At 45.5% G+C, this 23,153-nt stretch overlaps 6 protein-coding genes across 6 annotated transcripts; 3 read left to right on the forward strand and 3 right to left on the reverse strand.

The window, feature by feature from the left end:
• Nucleotides 1–116: 116 nt before the first annotated feature.
• LOC135433285 (uncharacterized) lies at nt 117–2,552 on the reverse strand. The gene is made up of 5 exons (XM_064689299.1): nt 2,426–2,552; nt 2,330–2,362; nt 1,429–2,271; nt 1,067–1,297; nt 117–1,011 (listed from the first exon to the last, which is right to left on the reverse strand). The coding sequence occupies exons 1-5, from the start codon at nt 2,446–2,448 to the stop codon at nt 306–308; spliced, it is 1,836 nt and encodes a 611-aa protein (XP_064545369.1). The 5' UTR covers nt 2,449–2,552; the 3' UTR covers nt 117–305.
• A 617-nt stretch (nt 2,553–3,169) lies between these two features.
• Nucleotides 3,170–5,639, forward strand: LOC135433055 (uncharacterized). Its single transcript, XM_064688991.1, has 2 exons — nt 3,170–4,245; nt 4,317–5,639. The coding sequence occupies exons 1-2, from the start codon at nt 3,263–3,265 to the stop codon at nt 5,353–5,355; spliced, it is 2,022 nt and encodes a 673-aa protein (XP_064545061.1). The 5' UTR covers nt 3,170–3,262; the 3' UTR covers nt 5,356–5,639.
• A 131-nt stretch (nt 5,640–5,770) lies between these two features.
• On the forward strand, nt 5,771–13,793 carry LOC135433054 (uncharacterized). The gene is made up of 4 exons (XM_064688990.1): nt 5,771–7,537; nt 7,606–10,110; nt 10,636–10,734; nt 10,798–13,793. The coding sequence occupies exons 1-4, from the start codon at nt 5,916–5,918 to the stop codon at nt 13,757–13,759; spliced, it is 7,188 nt and encodes a 2,395-aa protein (XP_064545060.1). The 5' UTR covers nt 5,771–5,915; the 3' UTR covers nt 13,760–13,793.
• A 2-nt stretch (nt 13,794–13,795) lies between these two features.
• On the reverse strand, nt 13,796–15,867 carry schuy (schumacher-levy). The gene has a single exon (XM_064688992.1). It carries the CDS (start codon nt 15,790–15,792, stop codon nt 13,840–13,842), a length of 1,953 nt encoding a protein of 650 aa, XP_064545062.1. The 5' UTR covers nt 15,793–15,867; the 3' UTR covers nt 13,796–13,839.
• Nucleotides 15,868–15,967: 100 nt separating this feature from the next.
• hale (hale-bopp) lies at nt 15,968–17,956 on the forward strand. Its single transcript, XM_064688993.1, has 2 exons — nt 15,968–16,481; nt 16,546–17,956. The coding sequence occupies exons 1-2, from the start codon at nt 16,126–16,128 to the stop codon at nt 17,858–17,860; spliced, it is 1,671 nt and encodes a 556-aa protein (XP_064545063.1). The 5' UTR covers nt 15,968–16,125; the 3' UTR covers nt 17,861–17,956.
• Nucleotides 17,957–18,290: 334 nt separating this feature from the next.
• On the reverse strand, nt 18,291–23,010 carry LOC135433347 (putative uncharacterized protein DDB_G0271606). Its single transcript, XM_064689365.1, has 5 exons — nt 22,974–23,010; nt 21,073–21,355; nt 20,869–21,015; nt 20,231–20,809; nt 18,291–20,172 (listed from the first exon to the last, which is right to left on the reverse strand). Exons 2-5 carry the CDS (start codon nt 21,192–21,194, stop codon nt 18,291–18,293), a joined length of 2,730 nt encoding a protein of 909 aa, XP_064545435.1. The 5' UTR covers nt 21,195–21,355; nt 22,974–23,010.
• Between the last annotated feature and the right edge of the window lie 143 nt (nt 23,011–23,153).

Below are 23,153 nucleotides of genomic sequence, written 5' to 3' on the forward strand. Positions count from 1 at the left end.
AATCTAAAATATCGAAACAATCGATAGTTTTTTAGCTCTAGCGATAATGATTCACGATTCAATCCTTCGATAAATCCATTAAATATTAACTGCTTAGAAAATTCTATTTTGAACACTGTCATAATACAAAAATTTTGTCATAACACCGAGTTAATACTACTATCGGTAGTATCGATAATGGTAATCTAAAATATCGAAACTATCGATAGTTTTTTAGCTCTCGTGATAATGATTCATGTTTCGTGAGCGACTATATAAACTTTCACTTTCAAATTTATCGATAAATGTGGTCATCCTTTAAAACACTAGAGTGGCGCCCAATCAATGTCCGCCGCCGATCGTCGCGGAATCGCCGCCGATCGTCGCGGCATCGCCGCCGATCGTCGCGGCATCACCTGCGGCGGTGACGGTGATCTAAAGGTTCTGATATCACACTGCGACGGACGATACGGAAACTGCGGCGCCCGATAGTAAATTGGACCGGAATGAATCGGAGTTAGTGGTCTTCTGGACGATGGCGGCATGGGCGGAAATCCGTGGAGACTATTCACCGCGTACTGATTAAATCCCAGCCAACGCTCGTAGAGCTCTTGGACCTCAGGCTTGAATGGCGTCATAGCTCCGGCCACGACACGGTCATCACTAGGCCTTTTCGATGAGTTTGGTGAACCCTTTTTGGGAGATTCTACCTTTGGGCTAGCGTTCGATGATTGACTCTTTGGTAAGGGGCAGGATTGGGAGCAGCATTGGGGACAGGATTGCTGGCAGGGTTGCGGGCAGGGTTGCGGGCAGGGTTGCGGGCAGGGTTGGGGGCAAGAGCTGCAGGAATTAGTACAGCAGCCTTTGCAACAGCAACGATTGCGCCAATAATAACAACCCGTACAGGGATTATAATAACAGCATGGCCTGCAACAGCAACCAGGACTGCAGCAAGAATTGCAACAGTTGCTGGACACGTTACAGCTTTCCTCGTCCTGTTCTTCTTGTGGATCCTCACCGTTTTCCTGAATGCTATGAATAAAATTGACAATGAGCAAAGGTACAGAAACCACAGTTTGAGACTTACTCTCCGCTGATGACTGTGTTGCAGCCACAGTTGCGCGTCGGCTTGTTCGATTTTCTAGCAGCTTTTTGTTCAATTTCACTGTCTTTGCTCGTTCTTGATGAAATAGTTTTCTCATTTTGTTGCTTGCCATCGGGTTGCAAAGATTCGTCATTGCCCTTGTTGGCCATTGTAATCGGCAGCAAAAGATAGCAATTTTCCGGTGGTCGCGAAACTTGCAGGGACGTGCAAATGCTGCCAAATAGAATGTCTACATGAGCAACGTGACCTCAGAGAGGGGCTATTTCACTATGTTTTTATATATTGCCAGCATGTGTGATGTGTTCTATTGAAAACTATCAGTTTTGACCTGACATATAACTCACCGCTCGACGAGATCTGAGCTCGCATTACAGCAATTGACAATTTGTAGTTTCTTGTTGCTTTTCTCCTTACTCTTACTATTGGGCTGCCTAACCTTGTCCTTGTTCCCTTTGTTGTCGCCCTTTTTGGCTTTGTCCTTGGTGATGGTAGTTGTCGTTGTGGAGGCGCCTGCATCACACGGACATTCCGGCAATGGAGGACTTGGAGCACAGCAGCATGAACCTTGGGAGGGTTTTTGGCAACATTGATTGAAATTTGGGTATAAATAGGGACTCAGGCTGGGCAGTGGAACTATTGGACACATATAAGGCATATATGCTGCTGGCTTGGCCGGACATTGACATTCTAGGCCTGTACAAGGATCAAACTGGGGACTTGTCCTGCTGGGTAATCCAGCCGCTGGCATAGCTTCAACCCGTTGTGGTTGTTCCACATTCATGCTTGAAGGATCTATCCCTGCCATAAAATCAGCGCCAGGTATATCGTTTCCTATTCCAATAGGTGGTACGGCAGATGCTTGCCCCAACGCAGGATTAACTCCTTCAGGTCCGTGAGTAGCAATCATATTTGCATAGTCTGTTTTACTCATTTCGCAAGCATTTTTACACACTTCGTTCACCAGATCACACGTATCAACACCTTTGTCTACACATTTACACTTCTTGGACTTTTCTTGGACCTTGTCTTTTTTAATAGGACAATTGCAGGCTTTTGGTTTTTTCTCCTTTGTTTTTGTTGTGCTAGAAAATCGATTGCACAGAAAACTTGGCGGTATCATATTTGAGAATTTCGTCTCTTGTGCACCCGCCGATCCCGAACGACCACAATCCAAAGTCTTCGGGAAGCTAAAAATCCATTGATGGAGATTTGGTTTTAATAACTATTACAACAAAATTCACTTACCCATCATTGCAACAAGGATAACAGTTTAAAACACTTAAAAAAAATTAGTAAATATTACAAATTTAATGGTCGAGTAACCAGAGTAAGAGGACTCACTTCTCCGTACCACAGGTACACATTTTAAAAGGGTTTTGTCCACTTAAAAGTTCATCGTTAAAAAATACACATATAATTTAAGATAACAATAATTATTTGATGTTTAGATCAGGGTTCAGTTCCATAATGATATAGATTTTATGTGAACTTCTAATAAAATGAACAACGCAAAAGTAGATGATCAGTGGCTCAGTTGATCAGTGATCACTTGATCAGTGATCATTTTATATAAAGTTTCTATTCATAAATTAAATACAATTAGAAAAGATTACAGCATCAATCTGTGCTGTTTCAAGATACTAAACTTTATTTCTTATAACTTTAAATTTATTTAATGCTCTTCTATAAAATGAAAATATGCATTGTTAAATAGAATTAGATTAACTCTAGGTCAGCCCTAAAGACATCTCCAATTGTTCCTCCGTCCCTATCTTAATATGATTTTAATTAATTTATATTTTCGTATATTCTCCACAAAATAAGTACATATATCTTTATCCTTTGCTGACAGCACTCGAAGTTTTCTAAATATCGATGAATATTTATTATTATTATCATCAGAGAGGTCTTTTGACGTATATCTCTATTTGGTAGTTCGGTTCACGGATATCTGTTTAACTCCTCCAGTAAAAAGTTTGCGTCAGCCGAAGCTGGAGATCTCCACAAGAGATGATTCTTTTAATAGACACTAACTATTCTGCGTTTGACATTTAACAATATGCTGATATCATTTATTTGTTTTCGACAAATCAAGGCTGTATATTGAAATTTTGGAACATGTTGACAGATAAATTTGAACGGAAGTATTGTTAAATTTGGTTGCGTGCGCCCAGCAAAATGCGCAAAAATGTTAGCCCAGGTGGAGCAAGGAGTAGCAGCCCGATGTGGTACACTGCGGCAGCGGAGTATGCACAGAAATTGCGTATGTCCAATCCGATGGGCCCCAGGTTTAGTCAGTCGGCGGGCAACAGCCGGGCTCCAATGAGGGGCTTTAGTGGGCAGGGAAACAGATTGCTTCCGGCACAGAACTCTAGTGGGCCTTCGCAAAATAGAGCCAGGGGCTTGGAGAGCAGAAGTAACTCCATTAAACGGCGTCGTCCGCGTAACTCAACGAGAAATGAATTTTTGGCAACGCCGTCCAGTATCCGAACGACCACCCGCTCAGCTTCGCCTCACGTGGTCGATATGCAGATACCACTTCACAACCTGACGGATCCTTGGCACAAGAATAATACCAAGGTAACAACAATGATGGAGGCTCGGAACAGCTATGACTTTGCTGCCAATTCCGATGAGGACAACGAAGACAACGAGACCAAAGAGGGAAATTATACTGTGCGTACGCGGATGTTAAAAGGCAAAGGATCCAAGCATTTTCTACAAACCAATATGTCACCACTTATTATGGTGGAGCCAAATCCAAAGAGCAGTTCGCCTTCAAAAACATCACATGTCCGAAGGAAACATCGCACTTCCACCTCCCAATTGCCAGATACCAGAAGTAGTACCAATCCGGCGAACATTGAACAGCAGCAGGCGCCAGCTGTAAGCGATCCTGTGGTGCAAGACGATGTCGGAGCAGCTGCTGCTGTTGACGTGAGAGAGGGCGGGACAAACGAAGAAGCAGCTGAAAATACAGCGACGAAGAATAACGATTTGGATGGCAAGCCATCGAGATGCGATTGCCCAACCTTTCGTGGCGAATATCCATTGCGTCGTTGCTCCGACGGCAATGTTAATGATGTGGTGAGTCCGGGCCGAGATGATGACTGTGAGAACTTGGTTACGGCCTGTGAGGTAACAGAGGCGCACTATATAAGGTATGTTTTTTTGAATCCAAGTTCCTAGGTAAATGTTTATGACGGTTTTTTTTTTTGTTGTGTCGTATAAGCTATGACTGTGATGAGCTGAACTCGGCGGTCGGAAATGATTTGGATTTGCAATCTCATCAGAGCAACTTCTGGAATGCCGCACCACAATATTATCTGCCGGCATTCATCTCGCCGGGTCAACTGGGAAAAACAGCTTGCATGGAGAAGAAACAGTCGACAAAATGCGCTGCCAAAAAAACCTGCGCTTGTCAGCAGCCGCAGCAAGGAAACCGAATGAATCGAAATAATTGTACCTATAACAATCGTGGCATTACCTGGAACAGGCCGCCCTGCCGGCAACAGCAAAACCATGGCTATCCGGGCCAACAGATGCACCCCAACTCCTGCTATAGCATGTGCAGTCATCATCAGCCAATGCAAGTGCCCGTCCGGATATCGACACATTCCTGCCAAAGCGGTCTAACCGAGCTGTTGGCCCAGCAGCTGCAGAACCAGATGCAGCAGGCGCAGGTCCAAATCGCCCAGGTTCAAATGCAATTGAGCAATGTCTGCGGCTCGTCCAAATTGCAGCACACGCCGGCTCTGCCCCATAATCTAACAGGCTGTGCGTTGAGCAATGATTCATCGCGGGAGATCACAGGCGATCCGGAGCCGTGCTCGGATGCGGACACAGAGAACGATGCTGCCTTGCCAGCGGACGTCGAGGAGACACAGCAAAGACGTTCGGTACAGTTTCCGGCAAAAGATAATGCCTTAGCCCCCGTGGCAAATGCGAATGGGACAACCGAACAGCAGCCGTTGATGGTGTCTCCGACATCGCCAGCACCACTGATGAGCCTTGGAATGTATACAACCATGCCCGATGCACAGAACCAACAACGCTATCCACAGCAACAGCAACAGCAACAATATTCAATGCAGTTGCCACTACAACAATATCTAATGCAGCAGCCGCAGCAGCAGCAGCAGCCGCAGCAGCAGCAGCCGCAACATATGCATTCACTACAGTTTCCGGGGAATTGTTATCGACAGCCCTGTTGCCGGCAGCGCTATGCCCAGATGCGCTTCATGATGCCGCGCTGCTGGCAGGGCCACTAGAGAGTATCCTCCGCAGAGTATTTATTGGCTTTACCCAAAGGAGTTCGTAAGGTAACGTGCCATGTACAGTGAAACAAGGAGTGCACAACAGCGACCTTATGTATAATGTACGGTACATTACAAACTCGGTTTATCTATGGAGAGTTTTAACCAGAGTTGAGCTAAATCCAATTTGGTCAATGCTTCCGTTTCAAGTTATAATAGTTGCATTTTATTATATTATATATAAGTATATATGTATTATCAAAATTGTCAAAACATTAATATGATAAGCTCTCAGAAAATATTAGTTTCTAATATGTAGTATATGGTTCTTGGTCTTAAGACTAATCCATTGGGAAAGTTGGGAATTTCTTAAAATTTGTTTGTGAACTGAATTTGTTGTCAATCGTAAAAATAATTTCACATTATTCGGCGCAAAATTTTAAGTTTTTCCCTCGAATTGTGAACTTTTTGCTTCCCGAATGAGATTGACGACATATTCCGTTTAAATTACAGATTTTTTATTAAAAAAATAGAAGCAATTTTCACAACCGATTGATCGAAATTTTTAATAAAAAATGTATAATTTTAATGCAATGTGTTGCTGTCCAAATAGACGCTGTAACTGCGCCTTCTGTTGCCGCCATAATATGGTAACAAATACGAGAAATAGATGTGAATGCCGAAATTATACCAGCGAAATGAGTCAGGAGTCCATCAAAATAATACATAACATTTCGACTAAGCAAAAATGGCAAGAGGATGGTGCCACGTCAAGTGTCACGTCTCGGACAGGATATCCGTACTGTTTAACACACTGCGAATGCCCAGCAAATAATCGAGTAGATGAGAGAGGAGAGGAGACTATATCGGCCAATGGCTCTGGGCTATTGACGCCAGTTGGATCTGTTGAAGCATCAAATAAATCTAAAGTCTCCATGTCATCTAAATCGGCCGCAGTGCCTGCTCAGGTTAGCTCAGGTCCGATGACAATCCCAAGCGAATCTATGGATGGTCCGAGAAGTGCCTCGGTGTCTTCCAAGTCGCCAAGGGAATATCAAAGAGACAGCAAAACAGAGACAACGTCTGAGGTGTTATCGCCAATGGGATCAATTAAATCGAAAGCCTCTGTAATGTCTAAGCCGGCGGGGGAGGTACCTCAGAGTAGCGCTGTCCGCACTTCAGGCTCAAGTCAAAAAAGAGACTCAGTGACATCCAAATCTCTAAGGGAATATCCAAGGGGTAGCCAAACGGACGCCGTTTCGAGGGAAGGCTATAAATTGCCTACGCCAACAGGATCCATTGCAGGGCCAATTAAAAGTAAAGCCTCTGTGTCATCTAAAACGCGCGGAGAGCTTGCTCAGGATAACTCTGGTAGATCTTCTGGATCTAAAAAGTCCTCTACGGATAGCTCAAAGACGTCATTACCTTTGGAAACGATTGGTGGTTCACCTAAATCTAAAGCCTCAGCATCGCCCAAATTAAGTCGAAGAGTCAGCAAAACGAAGGATGCTTCGCGAGATGGCTCTAAGCTTTTAACGCCAATCGATTTCACAACAACATCAACTAAATCAAGAGTCTCTGCAACGTCCAAATCGCCGCGAGAGGCAACTCCAGTTAGCTCCGCACGCAGCTCAAGGTCTACTTCGTCATCGAAGAATGGAGCAAAGCTGGGGTCTCCGGCTAGGCTAAGTCTATCATCACCCACCGAGTTAAGTCCCAGGCATTCAAGGTCCACTGCGACTTCTAAGAATGGGGCAAAACTGCAAGATGATTTCAAATTGGGGTCTCCGGTTAGGCTAAGTCTATCATCACCCCTCGAGTTTACTCCACAGCTTTCAAATGAGCATAGTCCTAAGTCGAAATTGATCAGAACTGCTGCAACCGGAGCAATGTCAAACTCATTGGCAACAAGCTTTAAATGTCCTCCATCCTGTTCCGTGGACTATAATTATCTGAAAAAACTAATTGCACCGTTAGAAAGAAATGAAAGAAAACAACAGCCAACCAAAATCCCAAAACTGGAACCTACCAAAGGTGAGAAGGTGTTGGAGAAGGTCAAGCCAAAGAGGAAGTTGAGGAAGTCGGTGAAGCGAAAACGACCACCTCCTGAAGCCCAATCCCCAGTTGTTTCTGAGTCGAAGCTCGAGCAAAACCAAAACCAAAACCAAATCCAAAATCAAAACAACAATGATATTTGGTGAGCATCACAGTTTTTGCTATTTTCAGTTTTGATTTATTTTTATTAATTCCCTCCTCCTGTAACAGGTTTGACTGCAATGTGCCCATACGCGTTAGTATACCCACAACAGTATGCTTTGGAAACATTTGGGATCTTTTGCCGTGCACTTTGATGAATAGCATGAATAGAAGCTTTTCCAAAATGGGTAGCATAACAGAAACACAGCCCGATCCCGACATCAATGCCTTGGTCAAGTCAGGTCACAACCTGCAGCAGGCTGCAGCAAGGACACCTCCATCACCAGCTGAACCCTCTTGTAAGTTGTGCATAACAATGCGTTCCATGGGCTATGGCCCGCCTATGCTAGCGCCTGTACTCGTCCCGGTGCCGTCTCCTCCAGAACCCGTGCAGCCACAGTGCCTTAAAAATATAAACCAAATGAGCAAAATGGTTCAGGTGTCGCCTACTGCAGAGCCCGGGCAGCCACAGTGTCTGGAAAAGATAACCCAAAATAGCCAAATGGTTCAGGTGCCGTCTTGCGAAGAGCCCGTCCAGCCACAGGCTCTTGCCAAGATCCCCACAAAGAGAAAGGTGATCAAACAGAAGATAATGCCATCACAGCTGAAAATGTGCAAAATTTGTTCCCCAACACAAACCACGCCAAATAATTCCAATTCACAGTATAGCAGTGATAATTCCAATAGTAAATATTCGATGTGTAGCAACAATTTGTCTGGACGAAGAGCTCCACCAAACTCGGCTTTTACGTTGGCATGCAAGAGAGCAGGCGCCAAGCGCGATGGGTTGACTGCCAGTAGGGAGAATGACATAAACGATGCCTTTAACAGAAAGCAATTATATCAAAATCGTTCGCAATTTAAAAACATAGCTACCTCCCCTTTACTGCCGTGCAGCAGAGTAACAATGAGGTATAGAACTCCACCCGAGTCAGAGATGTCGCTCCAGCGCGAGGTTACCAAACGGACAACATCGAAGACCCTCTCCTGGAATACCAATGCACACAAACCCGTCGAACACGATACCTTCTACTTTGACGATGCTCCCATTTGCGAAAGTTATTCCGAAAACAGCCAATTCCCTTTATTCAACAATGTATCGCAGTTATCATCTCAATTGGTGGAACAAAAACAAAATTGCTACAATTATAGAGACTTTCAGGATCTGGAGCAGGAAAGCAAGGCAAAAGCAAATACAAGAAAGAAATGTGTGCGCAGTTCCATGGCTGGTTTACCACCATTAAGGAATTTTCTACCTTCTATTCAGGGTAATTGCAACAACAGCATGGTTACTTTTGAAAGTTCTATGGACCCTAACGAGAAGAGTATGCCGAGTTCAATGTATGATTATTCAATCACGGATGGTACGGAAATGGAATCAGCACAGAGCGAATTCGCGTGTAACTGCAAATCTTGTCGAAGAACCTACCAGGATTCGACCTCAGAGCAGACCATGGCGAGTTCATTCAATAGGGAGGATCCTAAAACCTATTCGGATAAGTCAACCTGTGTTCGATCGTATATTCCGAATGCTGTAGCTCCAAGCTGTGTGCATCAAAAACGAAGCAATACCAATCGTCCACAAGCGAAGCTTGAAAGTATAAATTCCCTGCCGATGCAGTGCACAGAACCATCGAAAGATACCGAGTTTGAAACCATATCAATAGAGACACATGCTCTTCAAGATCTGTTAGCTTCCATTCGAGTGCCAGCTTTAGATGATGAACAGAGCCAAGCTCCAATGCCCCAATGTGTTTGTTATAAGAATAAATATGACCCCAATAGCCGAGTGGACAGAGTCGATGAACAAAAATCCAATGCAACCGATGAAATCAGCATTAAATGTTCAAAGACTGATAGAAAACGAATTCCTTCCCCTTCAACGAACAAAATATCCGAGAATTCGCCGCAGGCAACTGCCACAGCTAACAAATCCTCCGAAGAGTCGAGGAAACTGTTAGCTGATCTGGCCAACACTAACAGCTCGAACTGTAGGTCCAGGCTATCCATTACCCAAAGCATTTTAGAACTTATTATGGAGGCAAACAAAAGGCGTTTCAGTGGTACGAATGTGGCGAAGACAATGCCATCTCTTAGTGCCTCGGACATCAGCACATACTCCGTTCATATAAGGAAGTGCTCGTCGCCCCAAATACAAGAACTAGCCAGTGAGAAGAGCTTGAATAAATCAATGAATAGTGCTCAAGATTCCACACTCGATCAAGTGCAAGATCATTGCACAACCGCAACCTGCCCCAAATATCTGAGGAATAAAGAATCAAATATTGATTCACGTAAAAGGCCGTACGCTTATGGCCCAATAAATGACAAGGTGCGTCGAAAGAATCTCAAATTGTGTCTCTTGAAACAGGACGACAGTAAATTTCTCCCAACCTTGGAGGAATATAAGGTGACGGCGTACACACGCGTTTCCAAGAAATATTCCTTTCAAAAAGGAGGCAGAGATTTCGAGTGCGATTCGAATGGCAATTTGAAGCTGCATCGTTTAAATGAAACAAATATTGCTAATATAATGGAAGATCTTAAGAAATTTTGTCATCGTATGCCCACGAAGTAAGTACCTATTGTTAAAGCAAACATTTTCGACATAGATCCCATTTAAGTATTATAACATATAACTATCTGAAATAATATTTTTATGTAAGCCTATTATTATACCCTTGCAGAGGGTATTATAGTTTGGTTGTGAAATGTGTAACGCATAGAAGGAGCCATCTCCGACCTAATTAAGTATATATATTCATGATCAGTATCAACAGCCGAGTCGATATAGCCATGTCCGTCTGTCTGACCGTCCGTCCGTCTGTCCGATCTCCGTTTCGTTTTTTTTCTCTTTAAGACTTAATAATTGGTGTGGCAGTTGGGTAGAGGCGACGGCAAGTAGTGCGGTAGGTTGCGAGTTCGAGCCTTGCCAAGGTAAATTTTTTTAAATTTATCTTTATCACTAGCGCGAGCTGCATTTGCTGTACGAATTAAAGGATTCAGGGTATCCCCTAGTCGGGAACTCCCGACTAGAGCCTCTTTCCTGTTTTTGAACTAGAAATTGCAAAGTAGTTCTGATTTTCTTTTTATTTGCAGGGGTAGGGGCAGGCCCAAAATGCCGGTTGTACTGATGCCTTTTCAGCAGCAAGGCAATCGCTTTGGGACAATGATCACCATATGCCAACCAGATGAATGGTAAGAGAGCATTTAATTAATTAATAAGTAATATAAGACATAGCTTAAATCCAAAAATAACAGGCGAGAAATCGAATTGTCACTGCCAAGTATTCCGGGCAAACGAGTAGCCAGCAACAAATCGCCATGCGGCTTTTGTCGACCAACTCAACACTGCACAGATCTTTCCCAGCCAGCTGAGGAGTCAGTTGTTTGTCCTAAGCGCTCAAATAAAAAGAAAATAGTCGGGGGAGCAAAGTCCAATCGCCAAAAAGCCGAAGACGAAGCCAAAGCATTCATAAGAGATAGGCTAAACCGCTCTCAATCACCGAAAACTGAAACGCATAGAGAACAAAATCGTACAGAATATAAGAAACCTATAAAGTCAAATCGTGTTCCACATCCCAAAAGAGACGTGCGAGACACTCATGTTCCCGAGACGTCCCACAAGGCAAGAGTTACTTCAACCCGTTTTGAGTCCCATAAAAGAGGCTCCCCTCGCACCAATGAGAGACAAGCTAATGGAGCACAGGTCAATCATCGCGCATATACAGTATCTGTAGCTGCCCGACAGCCCAAAGGCCAATTTACGGCGCCTCGATCCGAATCTACTAAAAACGGCGATTCCCGCCCAGTTGCAAGACAACCCTGTCGACCACAGAATAATTACAAGGAACCTGGAGTAAGGTGTATTTGTTGTAGGTGTAATTGTAAGACTGCCATTAAAACCAGAGATGCTTTAAAGTGCTGTGGAGGACGTCCTCCCACTGACAGACAAGTTCAGACATCAAAGAATAATCGAGCACAACCTGAAAAAAAGGTAGCCCCCCCTAGCCCCAGAGACGACATCAAAGCATTCCCAGAAGCAAAAACTATTTCCAATCGTCCTGAAGCTTCCGAAAGAGATTATTCTCGCACAGACGAGGGCATAGCACAAAATAATGAAATGGAACCTGAAGTTTTGGTAGAGTTGAAAGCTGTTTCGCCAGAGCTGAAAGCTGCCCCAAAGACAAGAAGTTATTCCAATCGTTCTGAAGCTTCTGAAAGCGATTATTATCGCACAGACAAAGGTCAACCTCAAAATAATAAAGTGGAATCTGAAGTTTCTTTAGAGCTGAAAGCTGACCGAAGTAATTCCAATCGATCCGAAGCTTTTGAAAGCGATTATTATCGCACAGACGAAGGCCAAGCACAAAATAATGAAGTGGAATCTGTAGTTCTAGTACAACTGAACCCTGCCCGAAAGTCAAGCAGTAGTTCCAATCGTTCTGAAACCCCAAAAAAAGGTTATATGCGCACTGATGAAAGCCACGCCAGTAAATCAGAGAAAAGTCGTCTAATAGCAATAGATTTCATTCATCCCGAATACAAATTCGAAGCGCCGCCAAAGCAAGAATTTATCCCATACAGTTCCAGCAATGAAAGCAAAGTCGAGTCTCCGGAAATGGGAAGCCGTATTAGTTCGGAGGTAATATATTGCACAAGGAAAACATGCCCATCGAGGTGCCGCAGGTACACACAATACAACAATCGGAATGTGCCTGAGGTAGAGTATAAGGACCAGGAATTTATTCCAAACAGTTCCAGCAATGATACAAAGCAATCATATAGATCACGTTCCAAAGTCGAGTCTCCGGAAATGGGAAGCCGTATTAGTTCGAAGGTATGTTATTGCACAAGGAAAACGTGCCCATCGAGGTGCCGCAGGTACACACAATACAACAATCGGAATGTGCCTGAGGTAGAGTATAAGGACCAGGAATTTATTCCAAACAGTTCCAGCAATGGTACAAAGCAATCATATAGATCACATCCCAAAGTAGAGTCCCCGGAAATGGGAAGCCGTTTCAGTTATTGCATAAGAAAAAATTGCCCTAAGAGGAGCCGCAATAGGAATGTGCCTGAGGAAGAGTATAGAGTGCAAGATTTTATCCCAACCAGTTCCAGCAATGAAACAAAGCAATCATATAGATTAGTTCCCAAAGTCTCGTCCTCGAAAATCGGAAGCCATATCAGTTCGAAAGTATGTTATTGCACAAGAAAAAAGTGCCCATCGAGATGCCGCATGTACACACAATACGACAATGGGAATGTGCCTGATGAAGAGCATAAAGAAGTCGTCGTACTTATGGAAGTGCGCCCTTTGCGCAGCTCCAGCTTAAACGCACCGCGGAATGAACCCTTATCTCCATACAGGCATAGAGCGGTTGTTCCTGAAAATAGGGGCCAAATATTATATGATTTGAGCCGAAACTTCGACGTGCAACCTTCAGCAAATTCGACGTCCTTCGATTATTCAAATCGGTCGGTAGAGCAGCAGCAACAACAACAACAGCAGCAGCAATTCTTATGGGATCGACAGAACCGGTATCTCAGTGAATTGCAAAATTTTGCACCGCCACAGATGCAACCACTGCCGTACCAACAGAGCTTTAGTCAAAACAATGGCCGTACAATATTGCTGCAGGACTTCCACCCAACACAACAATATGACGAACAACAGCAGCAGCAGCAGCCACAGTTCCAGCCACAGCCTCAGATCCAGCCACAGCCACAGCCACAGTTCCAGCCACAGCCTCAGATCCAGCCACAGCCTCAGATCCAGCCACAGCCTCAGATCCAGCCACAGTTGCAGCCACAGCCACAGCCATATCAGGAATACGTGCAGGCTGATGTTGAGCCACAAATGCAATATGTCGAGGAAGCGGATAATGTTGAGCCTCAGTATTTGAATAATTTCGAAGCAAGCGCAGCAACAAATGATGCAACAATGCCGCCAGCAGCACCAGCTGTGATGATGCCAAAACTAATCAACCGGGCACCAGGGCAATGCTACCCAGATAGATGCTGTCAATATCAGAGAAACGCCAGAGCTTTGCGCGAAGATATGTACCAGCAAACCCTGGCCAAGTATGGCATAATGCGGATGCCAGGCGATTGCCCCAGTTCCAGGGCGCGATGCTGCGTTTCAGACTGTCCGCGTCCATGCACTGGACAAGAAAAGGGGCATCAGAAGCAGCAGCATCAGTTGAGGAGAAATCTGTAATAAATCTTTCCAAATGCCCAATTTATCAGTTTAAGCTTTCGGATCTAGTTTGGTTTATTGTGGCAAATGTAATTTGTAATTTACTTTCTGGCCATCTTTTGGGGCCAGGCCATAACGGAGGTGTAGCGGCTGATGCGCTTGGTCAGCAGGCGTGTTGGCATTGCGGACGTGGTGGGCTTCAGTACCAGGCAGGTGCGTCCAAAGCGCGCCATGTAGACCTTTGAGGCTGGAATCGATGCACCCGCCCTGTTGCGCGACGACGGCTGCGGCTGCTGCTGCTGCTGATGCAAGGGCATCTTCTTGGCGGTCTTCTCGTTGGAGCCGAGTGCATTTACCCGTCTGACAGTCAGCTGGGAAGCGCTGGTATGCAGCTCCGAGTCTTCGTGCTCGCTCAGCACACTCGCCTCCTGTGTCCGGTGCTTTCTAGAACGCCCGCGACTCACATGCATCTCGGACGTCGAACTGCGCTCGGGTGTGCTAGACGACGAGCGAGGGTCATTCAAGTTGTTGCCGCCGCCGAGGCAGACAAATTGTTTTTGCTGCTTCTTTAGGTGGTGCATGTGCTGCTGCTGCTGGTAGTCATTGTAGCAGGCGGTGCACGAATGGCGCTGCATGTGGCAGCTGGCGCAGTGTGGGATGTCGTAGGCGGACATGCTGACCGCGGGCATCGGATAACAGAGGCAGGAATTGATGGGCTGCGGTGGCCAGCCTCTCATGGGATACTCGTGTGGCTGCGGCGGCGGCAGCAGCAATGGATGACTGCAATGGCTTGGCATAGCCGGTGCATGGCCAAATCCGAGCGTTGTTTGTGCCATTGTTGGCCTCAACAGGCAGCAACTGCTGCAGCAATGAGCATAAGTTGGTCCTGCAACTGGATGTTGCTGCTGTGCATGTGCAAAATGATGCTGTTGCAGCATCTGCATCTGCTGCTGCTGCTGTTGCTGTAGCAGAAGTTGTTGCTGTTGCTGCTGCCTCAAGCAGCAGGCATAGTTGCTGTCAGCTGCATGCTGGCAGCATTGGCAGTGAGGCGCCGTTGGCATTGGCTGGCCAACAGCCGGTTGGATGTGCGCGCAGCAATTCGCGCAGTTGCTGCGCGGCAATGTTGTTGTTGCTGCTGTTGCTGCTGCTGCTGCTGCTGCTGCTAACAGCAATGGTTGCTGCTGTGGCTGTGCATTGACCGTGGTGGCCGTCTGTGTTGCTGCTGGCACAAAACTGATGGTCACATGTGGCGCAGTGTTGGGCTTGGCACGGGCTGTGCTTGCAGTCTTGGCAGCCACTGTTTCTGCTCGCATCATCTTGTCCAGTTGCAGAGCACACATCTGGCTAAGCCGGCGCAGCGGTGGCGCCGTCATGCTGCTCCGCTTGGCCGCGCAGGCTCCACACTCGGGCGATTTGGCCGTGACATCTGTCGCCTGGCAGCCACGGCTTTGGCCCTTGAGCATGCTCGACCGCATCGCGCACTGCAGCAGAAACTCATCGGTCTGGGAGCCCGTATGGGCGCCTATGTCGCTGGGGGATGTCTGCTGCTCGGCATGATTGTGGCAGATGGCGCGGCCCTGCAGCGTCTGCTCCACACGCTTGCGCACCAGCGCATCCTCGAGCACCACAAAGCTGGGCTTGCCGCGCAGATTCTTATTGTAGATTTTCACAAATCGATCGTGCATCGTCTCCAGGGACTGTGCATCAATGCTGATCATATCGTTGTTGTTGCTGCTGCTGCTCTTCTCCTCACCGTTGGCCAACTCTCCGTCGGAGCTGCCGGCGTTCTCCTCGAGCACCGCTATCCGCAGGCGCTGTTTGCCGCCCCGCGACGACTTTCGGGTTGCATTTCGTATCCTTCGGCTGGACTGCTCCTTGACTTGCGGCTGACTGCCTTCCGGCGGCTCGCACTGGCCACTGGAGCTGACCTCGACCTTGCCATTGTCGTCCACCGTGACTATAAAGCTGCGCTTTCCGTTGTTCTGTTCGGATTTTTTTACGCTGCATGATATAGCGCAATCCTTGGGCACACGCTTTTCTTCAACGGCGGACATTATTTTTTTTTTTAGTTTTTGTGATCCGAAAAGTATTATTTTATTTCTGTTGTTGAGGGCTTACATCTGAATTTAGTTATGGCATCGGGCCAAATAAAGTTCCTGCCTACTTAAACATAGCTTGTACAATTTTCACAACAAAATAGGCCGGAACGAAGTGCTCGGGCGATACAACAACATTTTGTATTATCGATAACATTTCTGGACTTACAATGAGCTAAATTACGTAGATACATATTTCGTAGTAGCTGTCAATCTTTGCTGCCTCGCAGGCCTGGCCAGGCAACGGAAGTGGGGCAAAGTTTGCCAAATTTGTGTTGAAACATTTGAAAAATGTTCTGCACGGAGAGTTGCGAGCACTGCATCCATGCGACTTCATCTGGTCGTATTTTTAGCCCAAAGAAGTCGCAAGTTGTGCAGCACAAACTATCCCAAATCAGGCAGCAGCAACCATCGCAAATGAGGCAGCAGCAGCAGCAGCAACAGCCACAACAGCAACCACATCAACAACAACAACAACAACAACAGCAGCAACAGCAGCAAGAACAACAGCAACAACTTTTCCAACAGCAAATCAGCTACAACTTGGGCTATGCTCCGATGCCAGCGACGGAGTTCGACAATGGTTGCGAGGCAGATTCACCCCAGCTGGGAGTTTGCATTGTGACCGAGGGTCCGGAGGGCTTTAGGTACAGATCCACAACGCTTGCTGGGTGCATTTTTAATGAAATCTCTCCTATCTCTCCTTCAAAGCTTCGACTGCAGTGTGCCGATTCCCAATAGTTTCAATTATGATGCCTTTAAGAATGCGGTTCAATTTATCACGTCGCCTGGCACCAACAACAACATTCGCTTATCCCAGCCGCAGAATGAGTACATGCCGGGCGCCATGTCCCCACAGCAGTATTCAGCGCCAAGGCCAACGCCGAAACAAAGTTCTCAGAATGATTACATGTCACAGCACTATCCAACGGCTAGGCCACCGCTTAGGTCAGCGCTGAAACAAACTAGCCCATGTCCGGATGCCGCCTATAATTCAGCGCCAACCACCGCGGCAAGGTCAGCCAAAGGTTCCAAAATGGATCGTGCTCAGAAGAGGTCATCGCAGCAGCAATGTGAGGTGCTGGCACCTTATAACTACCCCACAACAGCCACGTCAGCGACAGCAAAGCCCCTGCAGATAACTGCTGGTTATGGCTCGGTAGCTCCGATACCTCCGATACCTTCACCATATCCAAATCAGCAGCCGTGCGAATCCTACTGTCCGTTCCAGAGCACGGGGCTCATGCCGATGCAGTGGCAACAGCAACAGCAACAGCAGCAGCAACTGCCGCAACAGCAGCAACTGCCGCAACAGCAGCAACTGCCGCAGCAGCAGCCACATATAATTCCTGATATGCAAGTCCAGACCTTGATGCGCTTTGACTTGCCATGCCGGCTTGTCGAGCTGCAGCCTGATAATGCAAACCCAGATCCAATGCAGCCCACGTTTGTTCTTCAGCTCTTGGCGCCTATGCAAGCATCGGGCTTTTCCGAAGTCTTGCCCATGCCCATGCACGGCACCCCCGAGCAAAATAGAACTGCACCATCAATACCAAAAAATGCATTTGGTACTTCAGAATTTTCCTCTCCAAGAGCCTCACAAAATCCGCCATATCCACCATATCCACCATATCCTCCATATCCAATGACAGCAGCTCTGCCCAAATACTCACCATATAAGAAAGGGCCTGCCAACGGCAATGGAGCTGGGCAGACGGAAAACTCTTTTTCGCATAGGCTATCGGACTATGGAAATGGATCGGGAAATGTGAATGGGAATAGAACTGGAAATGGGAGTGCGCATGGAAGTGGAAATGGTTGTGGTAATGGAAATGGAAATGGTAATGAAAATGGACATGGAAATGGAAATGGTAATGAAAATGGACATGGAAATGGAAATGGAAATGGAAATGGAAATGGGCATACGAAGCATGGACAGAGCAGTAACTGGCTCTGTCCTCGCTGCTCTCATTGGTGCTGCCATCCAGGAGCTCGACAGGGCGACGGCAATAATCACAGATTCTAGAGAAAGTGCTTAAGATATTGAAGAAATTAGGGCACCAAAATGGGAACAACAAAAACATCGCAATTTAAATAAAAATGTATTTAATGCGAAACCATATTTAGAGGAATGATTATCGATAGATTTGACTAATTGAAGCAATTAATTAGGCAACTAAATGAGGCTAAAAAAAAATAATTATAACAAATGAAAAAGTAAGGGGACATTATTTTATTTAAATTATATTATATTATTATTATTATTTATACTTAAATTAGAAGGACCAATAGGGTAGCTGAGCCTGAGACCAAAATATTGTACATAATATTAAGAATAGTTAAAGGTAGTAGGAACAGGTGTTTAATGCAAGATTCTTAGTTTACTCATTTAAAGCGCTTAAATTTACAAGATCACATAAATAAGCCAAGCTAACTAATTAACATGTACTCCGTATTTACGGATTCGTTGACTCCATATCGTTGAAATAATTTGAGACATAGTTGCTTATAAAGGAGGTTATCGCAGTTTGTTCAATTGCCTGATTCACCTGGTGCCTGGCAGTAGAGATTGGCGTTCCCGGTCGTGTAAAATGATGGCTAGCTGGAATGCTACTTGTGGCCGTGGCAGGGGCAAAGCCTGAAAAGTTTGCCCCTCGTGAATACGCCAGGGCATCCGTGTGAGCAGCCGAATGGGTCTGCAGCAGCGGCTGCTGATATGGTCGCGCAGTCGAGAGAATATTGCCAGCTCTGTAATCGATTGTATGCCGACGTCGCATAACACCCCCGCTGCTGCTGCTGTTGCTGCTGTTGCTGGTTGCCACTGGCGGTTGCATGTTGTCCGCGCGATATGTTGCTGGCGGCGGCGCTGGCATCAGTCTGCGCTGCGTCTCCATTTGTGAAGTTGGCGGCAAACGAGTTTCAATGCACGGGGAAAAAGCATCCTGAAAGCACTGCAAACGTGGCTGATACACGGCTGCCGGAAAGCCTCGAAGAAAATGTTGATGCTGCTGCTGATGTTGTTGACTGAAGACGAAATCTTGTTGCTGCAGTTGCAGCCGCTGTTGCTCCTGTTGCAGTCGCAGTTGCTGCTGTTGCTGCTGCTGCTGTTGTTGTGGCAACTGCTGCTGCTGCTGTTGACCGAAAGCGAAATCTTGTTGCTGCTGCTGCTGCTGTTGTTGTGGCAACTGTTGCTGCTGCTGCTGCTGCTGCTGGTGTTGACAATGTTGCCACGTTCTCGTCCGATCATGCAGCTGGCGTTGTTTTTCGGTAATACGTTGTTCCAGGCTGCTTAGCTCCGCCTGCAGCTGTCTCTGCAGCTGATTCTTGTGTGCCTGTAGATGCTCCTCCTGCTTTTTGCTCTCAACCATTTTGTGCATGAAACTTCTGTGGTATTCGGCATGTTGCCGCTCAGAAAGCAGCCGATTGGCATAAATCTCCTTCAGGGTTTTGTTTATATTCTTGAGCTGCTCATCCTGCTGGCACTTCAATTGCTGATACTGTGCATTCAGCTGATGCAGTTCCTTCTGACCCGCCTCCTGAAAGTAATTATGCTGCTGCTGCTGTTGGTGCTGGACTTGAGCTGGTTGCTGTTGCAACAATTGTTGCTGTGTGGCTGGCCGCGAGTACGCGTACTTCTCGAAATGCTGTTTGGACCATTGCTGCAGCAATTCGGTTGGCATAAGCGACTCCACAAAATGCTGTTGTATGTTATCATTTAACAAGTTAATCGCATGGCTGTTGGCGCTTAAATCGGCGGAGTAAAAGCGCGGCAGGATAATGCGTTGCATGAACTGTTGTTGCAAGTCCGTGCGTTGTTCCTCGATTGTCTGACAGCTTGATATGGCCGCTCTATCAGTTGGCATCATACATGGCAAACTTGCAACATGTTGCAAACTTTGAACTGTGTGCTGCTGTTGTTGTGGTTGTTGTTGTTGTTGCTGTTGTGTTTCCATGGTGTGTAGATGCGCGACCTGTAACTCTGGCGATTGTTGCTCCGATACCAATAAATTAACCACTTCCACGGGCTCGTTAGTTTCCAGCTGTTCCTCTGTTGCTAGCACAGGCGTGGGCTCTATCACCCCGCTTGATACTGGCTCCTCCTGCTGTTCCTGTTCCTGCTGCTGCTGAGGCTCTGCGACTGCGTCTGCTGTGGCTGTGGCTGTCACCTCACTAAAAGCCACATGAATGTCCGCATTGACCGATAAGCTTATACGCTTCAAGTTCTCCCTCATGCCCATTTTAATGTCCTGATCACTGCAGTCCGGATTATGCCAACGAAAGATTGGCAATTGTGTCAGCTCCTTATCTTCGGCCAGCATCTGATCCGACTTTGTGGCTCTGCAAGTAATCCTAATTAGTTGTAGATACACATATGTCAAAAATTTGCCTTGCTTACCTCAACTCTGAGCAGGCGGCCCGCTTCAATTGACGCTTAGACACGCGCTCAATCAACTCTTCGGTTCCATCCTCCTCAGACTCGGGCAGCGACCCATTGACAATATCCTCGAGTATGATGCAGCACTCGTCATCGCTATGCAGTTGATTTCTATCCGCATCCAGGTTGGGCATGTTTAGGGCTAAGCTCTCTTCAAATTTGTCACTATCTGGATTGTGCTCGGGAGATGCCTCTCCCCCATTTGATTCCTGCTTGATGCACAACTCTTCTTTAGCCGGATCAACTACCTCGGCAGCCCGGTTCTCGTCCAGATTAAGCACTTCTGGCAGTAGCATTGGCAATGCCTTTGATTTTCTGGTTTTTCTCCTTTTCATTTGCTGGGCAACAAAGCGCGCACGGCCCGATCCGACGGGAAACTTGAGCATTCGTATGCAATAGTCACTGTTCCGGCTGATTTGATCCAGAGAGTTCACAGCCGAGTGGTGTCTACGCTGGTGCAGCTCACCGCGAGCCAGCTCCTTGGGTATAAACAGATCCTCGTTGCAGTAGACACTGGCCCGACGCTTCTTTGTTTCCGCTCTAGGAAACAGGAATTTGTTAGTATGAAATTCTTTTCCTATTCGTATCCGAGTATTTACATAGAAAGTGAGTGCCTTTCTTCCAGCACAAGTGGCCTATCCTCGCGCTCTTTCAATCGACTCTCTTCCGCCTTGTTAGCTTCTCCAGACTTTATTTCTACTTCTTCGTGCTTACTTCCATTAATTGGATCCGTATCTTTACGACTGCTGCCAAATAGATAATGATATTATAATTGTGTGTGCGATTGCAGAACTTGTATTTACCCAACGCCTGTCAGCTCGATTTTATTTGCTTCATGAGTCGTCGTCTCGGACTCAGACTCAGACTCGGATTTTGAATCGTCCGCGGCCATGTCGGGCTGAAAACTGCTATCACTGGGCTCCATGTGCTTGTCTTTTATAGCGCAAATTGATGTTTATAACAATCTCACTTTTCATAGTATGTGTGGGCAATTCAATTGAATGGCTCCCCGGTTTTGAAATCCGATTTTGTTGACATTAGATTTGCAAAGCTAATGCGGTCCTCAAAACTGGCCTACCGTCACTGCTAAAAGTATACGAAAAAATAACGCAAACTCAACACTTTTTCTTAAGATAATTAATATAAGTATTTGTGTATGATTATGTGTGCCTGTGTATTTATTTTAACTACTGGAACACTTGGCTTCTGCTCCTATTCGTACCTTGGCTTTCCAGCCCGCCAATTGCTTTAATTCGCCCACGTCAGCGTTTTCAGAAGTAGATCAAACTAGATACAGCGGTCTAGTTTCTTAACAAATGTGAAACCATCCTTATATGAAAAAAAATGTATCAAACCAAATTTTCTAAATCCTTTCCCCTGAGTGGGGAATATTATGATATATATGATAAAAAACACTATAAATTCTGTTATCAGAACTATTCTATATTAACATTTTCATTAAAACCACAGGCCAAACTATTGAGAAGATATTTTCCGAAGTTTGTATGAAATCTTGCTTCAAGTATCCACTTATACTCTGTTCCCAAGTTAAGAAAAAGTATATTGGTTTTCGCTCTTCCGTCTGACCGTTCGTCCTGTTCGTACGTTTGTTCATTTATTGTGAAGCTAGATAGTTAAAACATGGAATATGTATTAGAGTAAATCCCCGTCAAAGAAAGTAAACATCATAATATCTGACAGTTTTAAAGCTAGGCTCTTTTCGACAGATTTAATCGGCCATTGACCCGTCAACAGGGTATGGCGTAGTCGGCTACATCCAGTTAATAAATTATGTCTAAAAATATAGACATCATTTTGGTATTCAACTTCACTTTGAATAAATAAAATTCGCTTAAGTCCACAGAGTCTCGTTACTTGAAATGGACGCGTTTTTCTTGAAGATGATGCCAAGTCCAAAAATGTAATCTGAGACTCAAATTAATATGTATGTACATACGTACATAAGTGTTTGGTTTTTTAATTTTTGCGGTCAGTTCCCATCAGTCGGAACTGCGCGATTAGGCATAATTTTGTTTATTTACAATCACGACGCGTAACTCTGAAGTGCAGACAAACAATAAACATAACGTCCCCTTTTGACAGGAGGTCGGTCGCTTGACTTTCGGTTTCGGTTCTCTCGACGAAATTCGAGTTACCCGATGCCAAGCACAAGGCAAGCGTCGTGTTGCACCACCAAAAACTGAATGAATGAATGCAGCAGAGAACCAGCTTGTTCTATTTTATGCACGCATTCGTATGGGTTACGGGAGCACCACCTACAGACCGGACAATTATAGTACAACAAAATATATGAAAAAGCATATGCGCTGGAACCATCCTATAGATGGTTACAGGGTACAGCTATGTTCGTATTACAACACGGGCTCCATAAAGAGTGCTTGTCTAGCGCTAAGGACACGTCAGCGTAGCTCGGTTACGGCAAAACGCCCGCCGTATTTGTACCATATGAATATAATTTCTTCACGCGTAATTGTAATTGCTTTCAAATGCCCTCAAAGGACCTGAGACATGTTAATTTTAAATGAGCTTTGTTTACTCTTCTATTAATAGCTCTTACATATTTGAGTAGCTAAATGTGTCCAGTGCGCGTTCTGAAGATAAGCGATCTGTGATATTATTAATTAATATATCTTGAATTGATCATCTGACAGCCAATGCTGTATAGCACATATATATCATTTACCACTTTGAAAAAATACCAAACTAGCACATATTGTTTTATACATTTATAACCCGTAACTGCACTTGTTTAATTCTGTACTACAAGCCACAAATTTTGGGGCAACATAATTTATAGTTTAAGACTAACGGGCAAGGTTTGTATTTATTTCAAAAAGGCTGCACCATTTATAACTTATCGATT

The sequence above is a fragment of the Drosophila montana genome, unplaced genomic scaffold (assembly GCF_035044405.1).
Source record: "Drosophila montana isolate Dmon_TW-CO22-7 unplaced genomic scaffold, ASM3504440v1 contig_3217_1, whole genome shotgun sequence".
Classification (NCBI taxonomy): Eukaryota; Metazoa; Arthropoda; class Insecta; order Diptera; family Drosophilidae; genus Drosophila; species Drosophila montana.

Excerpts from the sequence above, each read along its gene's own strand:
- LOC135433285 (XM_064689299.1), bottom strand. The coding sequence starts at position 2,448 with ATGTGTACCTGTGGTACGGAGAA. Across the intron at positions 2,363-2,425 it reads TGTACCTGTGGTACGGAGAA|TGTTTTAAACTGTTATCCTT; the intron begins GTGAGTCCTCTT and ends ATTTTTTTTAAG. Across the intron at positions 1,298-1,428 it reads AGCTCAGATCTCGTCGAGCG|CATTTGCACGTCCCTGCAAG; the intron begins GTGAGTTATATG and ends TCTATTTGGCAG.
- LOC135433055 (XM_064688991.1), top strand. The coding sequence starts at position 3,263 with ATGCGCAAAAATGTTAGCCCAGGTGGAGCAAGGAGTAGCAGCCCGATG. Across the intron at positions 4,246-4,316 it reads ACAGAGGCGCACTATATAAG|CTATGACTGTGATGAGCTGA; the intron begins GTATGTTTTTTT and ends GTGTCGTATAAG.
- LOC135433054 (XM_064688990.1), top strand. The coding sequence starts at position 5,916 with ATGTATAATTTTAATGCAATGTGTTGCTGTCCAAATAGACGCTGTAAC. Across the intron at positions 10,111-10,635 it reads TGTCATCGTATGCCCACGAA|GGGTAGGGGCAGGCCCAAAA; the intron begins GTAAGTACCTAT and ends TTTTATTTGCAG. Across the intron at positions 10,735-10,797 it reads ATATGCCAACCAGATGAATG|GCGAGAAATCGAATTGTCAC; the intron begins GTAAGAGAGCAT and ends CAAAAATAACAG.
- schuy (XM_064688992.1), bottom strand. The coding sequence starts at position 15,792 with ATGTCCGCCGTTGAAGAAAAGCGTGTGCCCAAGGATTGCGCTATATCA.
- hale (XM_064688993.1), top strand. The coding sequence starts at position 16,126 with ATGTTCTGCACGGAGAGTTGCGAGCACTGCATCCATGCGACTTCATCT. Across the intron at positions 16,482-16,545 it reads GAGGGTCCGGAGGGCTTTAG|CTTCGACTGCAGTGTGCCGA; the intron begins GTACAGATCCAC and ends TCTCCTTCAAAG.
- LOC135433347 (XM_064689365.1), bottom strand. The coding sequence starts at position 21,194 with ATGGAGCCCAGTGATAGCAGTTTTCAGCCCGACATGGCCGCGGACGAT. Across the intron at positions 20,810-20,868 it reads GAAAGGCACTCACTTTCTAT|AGCGGAAACAAAGAAGCGTC; the intron begins GTAAATACTCGG and ends CCTGTTTCCTAG. Across the intron at positions 20,173-20,230 it reads GCCGCCTGCTCAGAGTTGAG|AGCCACAAAGTCGGATCAGA; the intron begins GTAAGCAAGGCA and ends GATTACTTGCAG.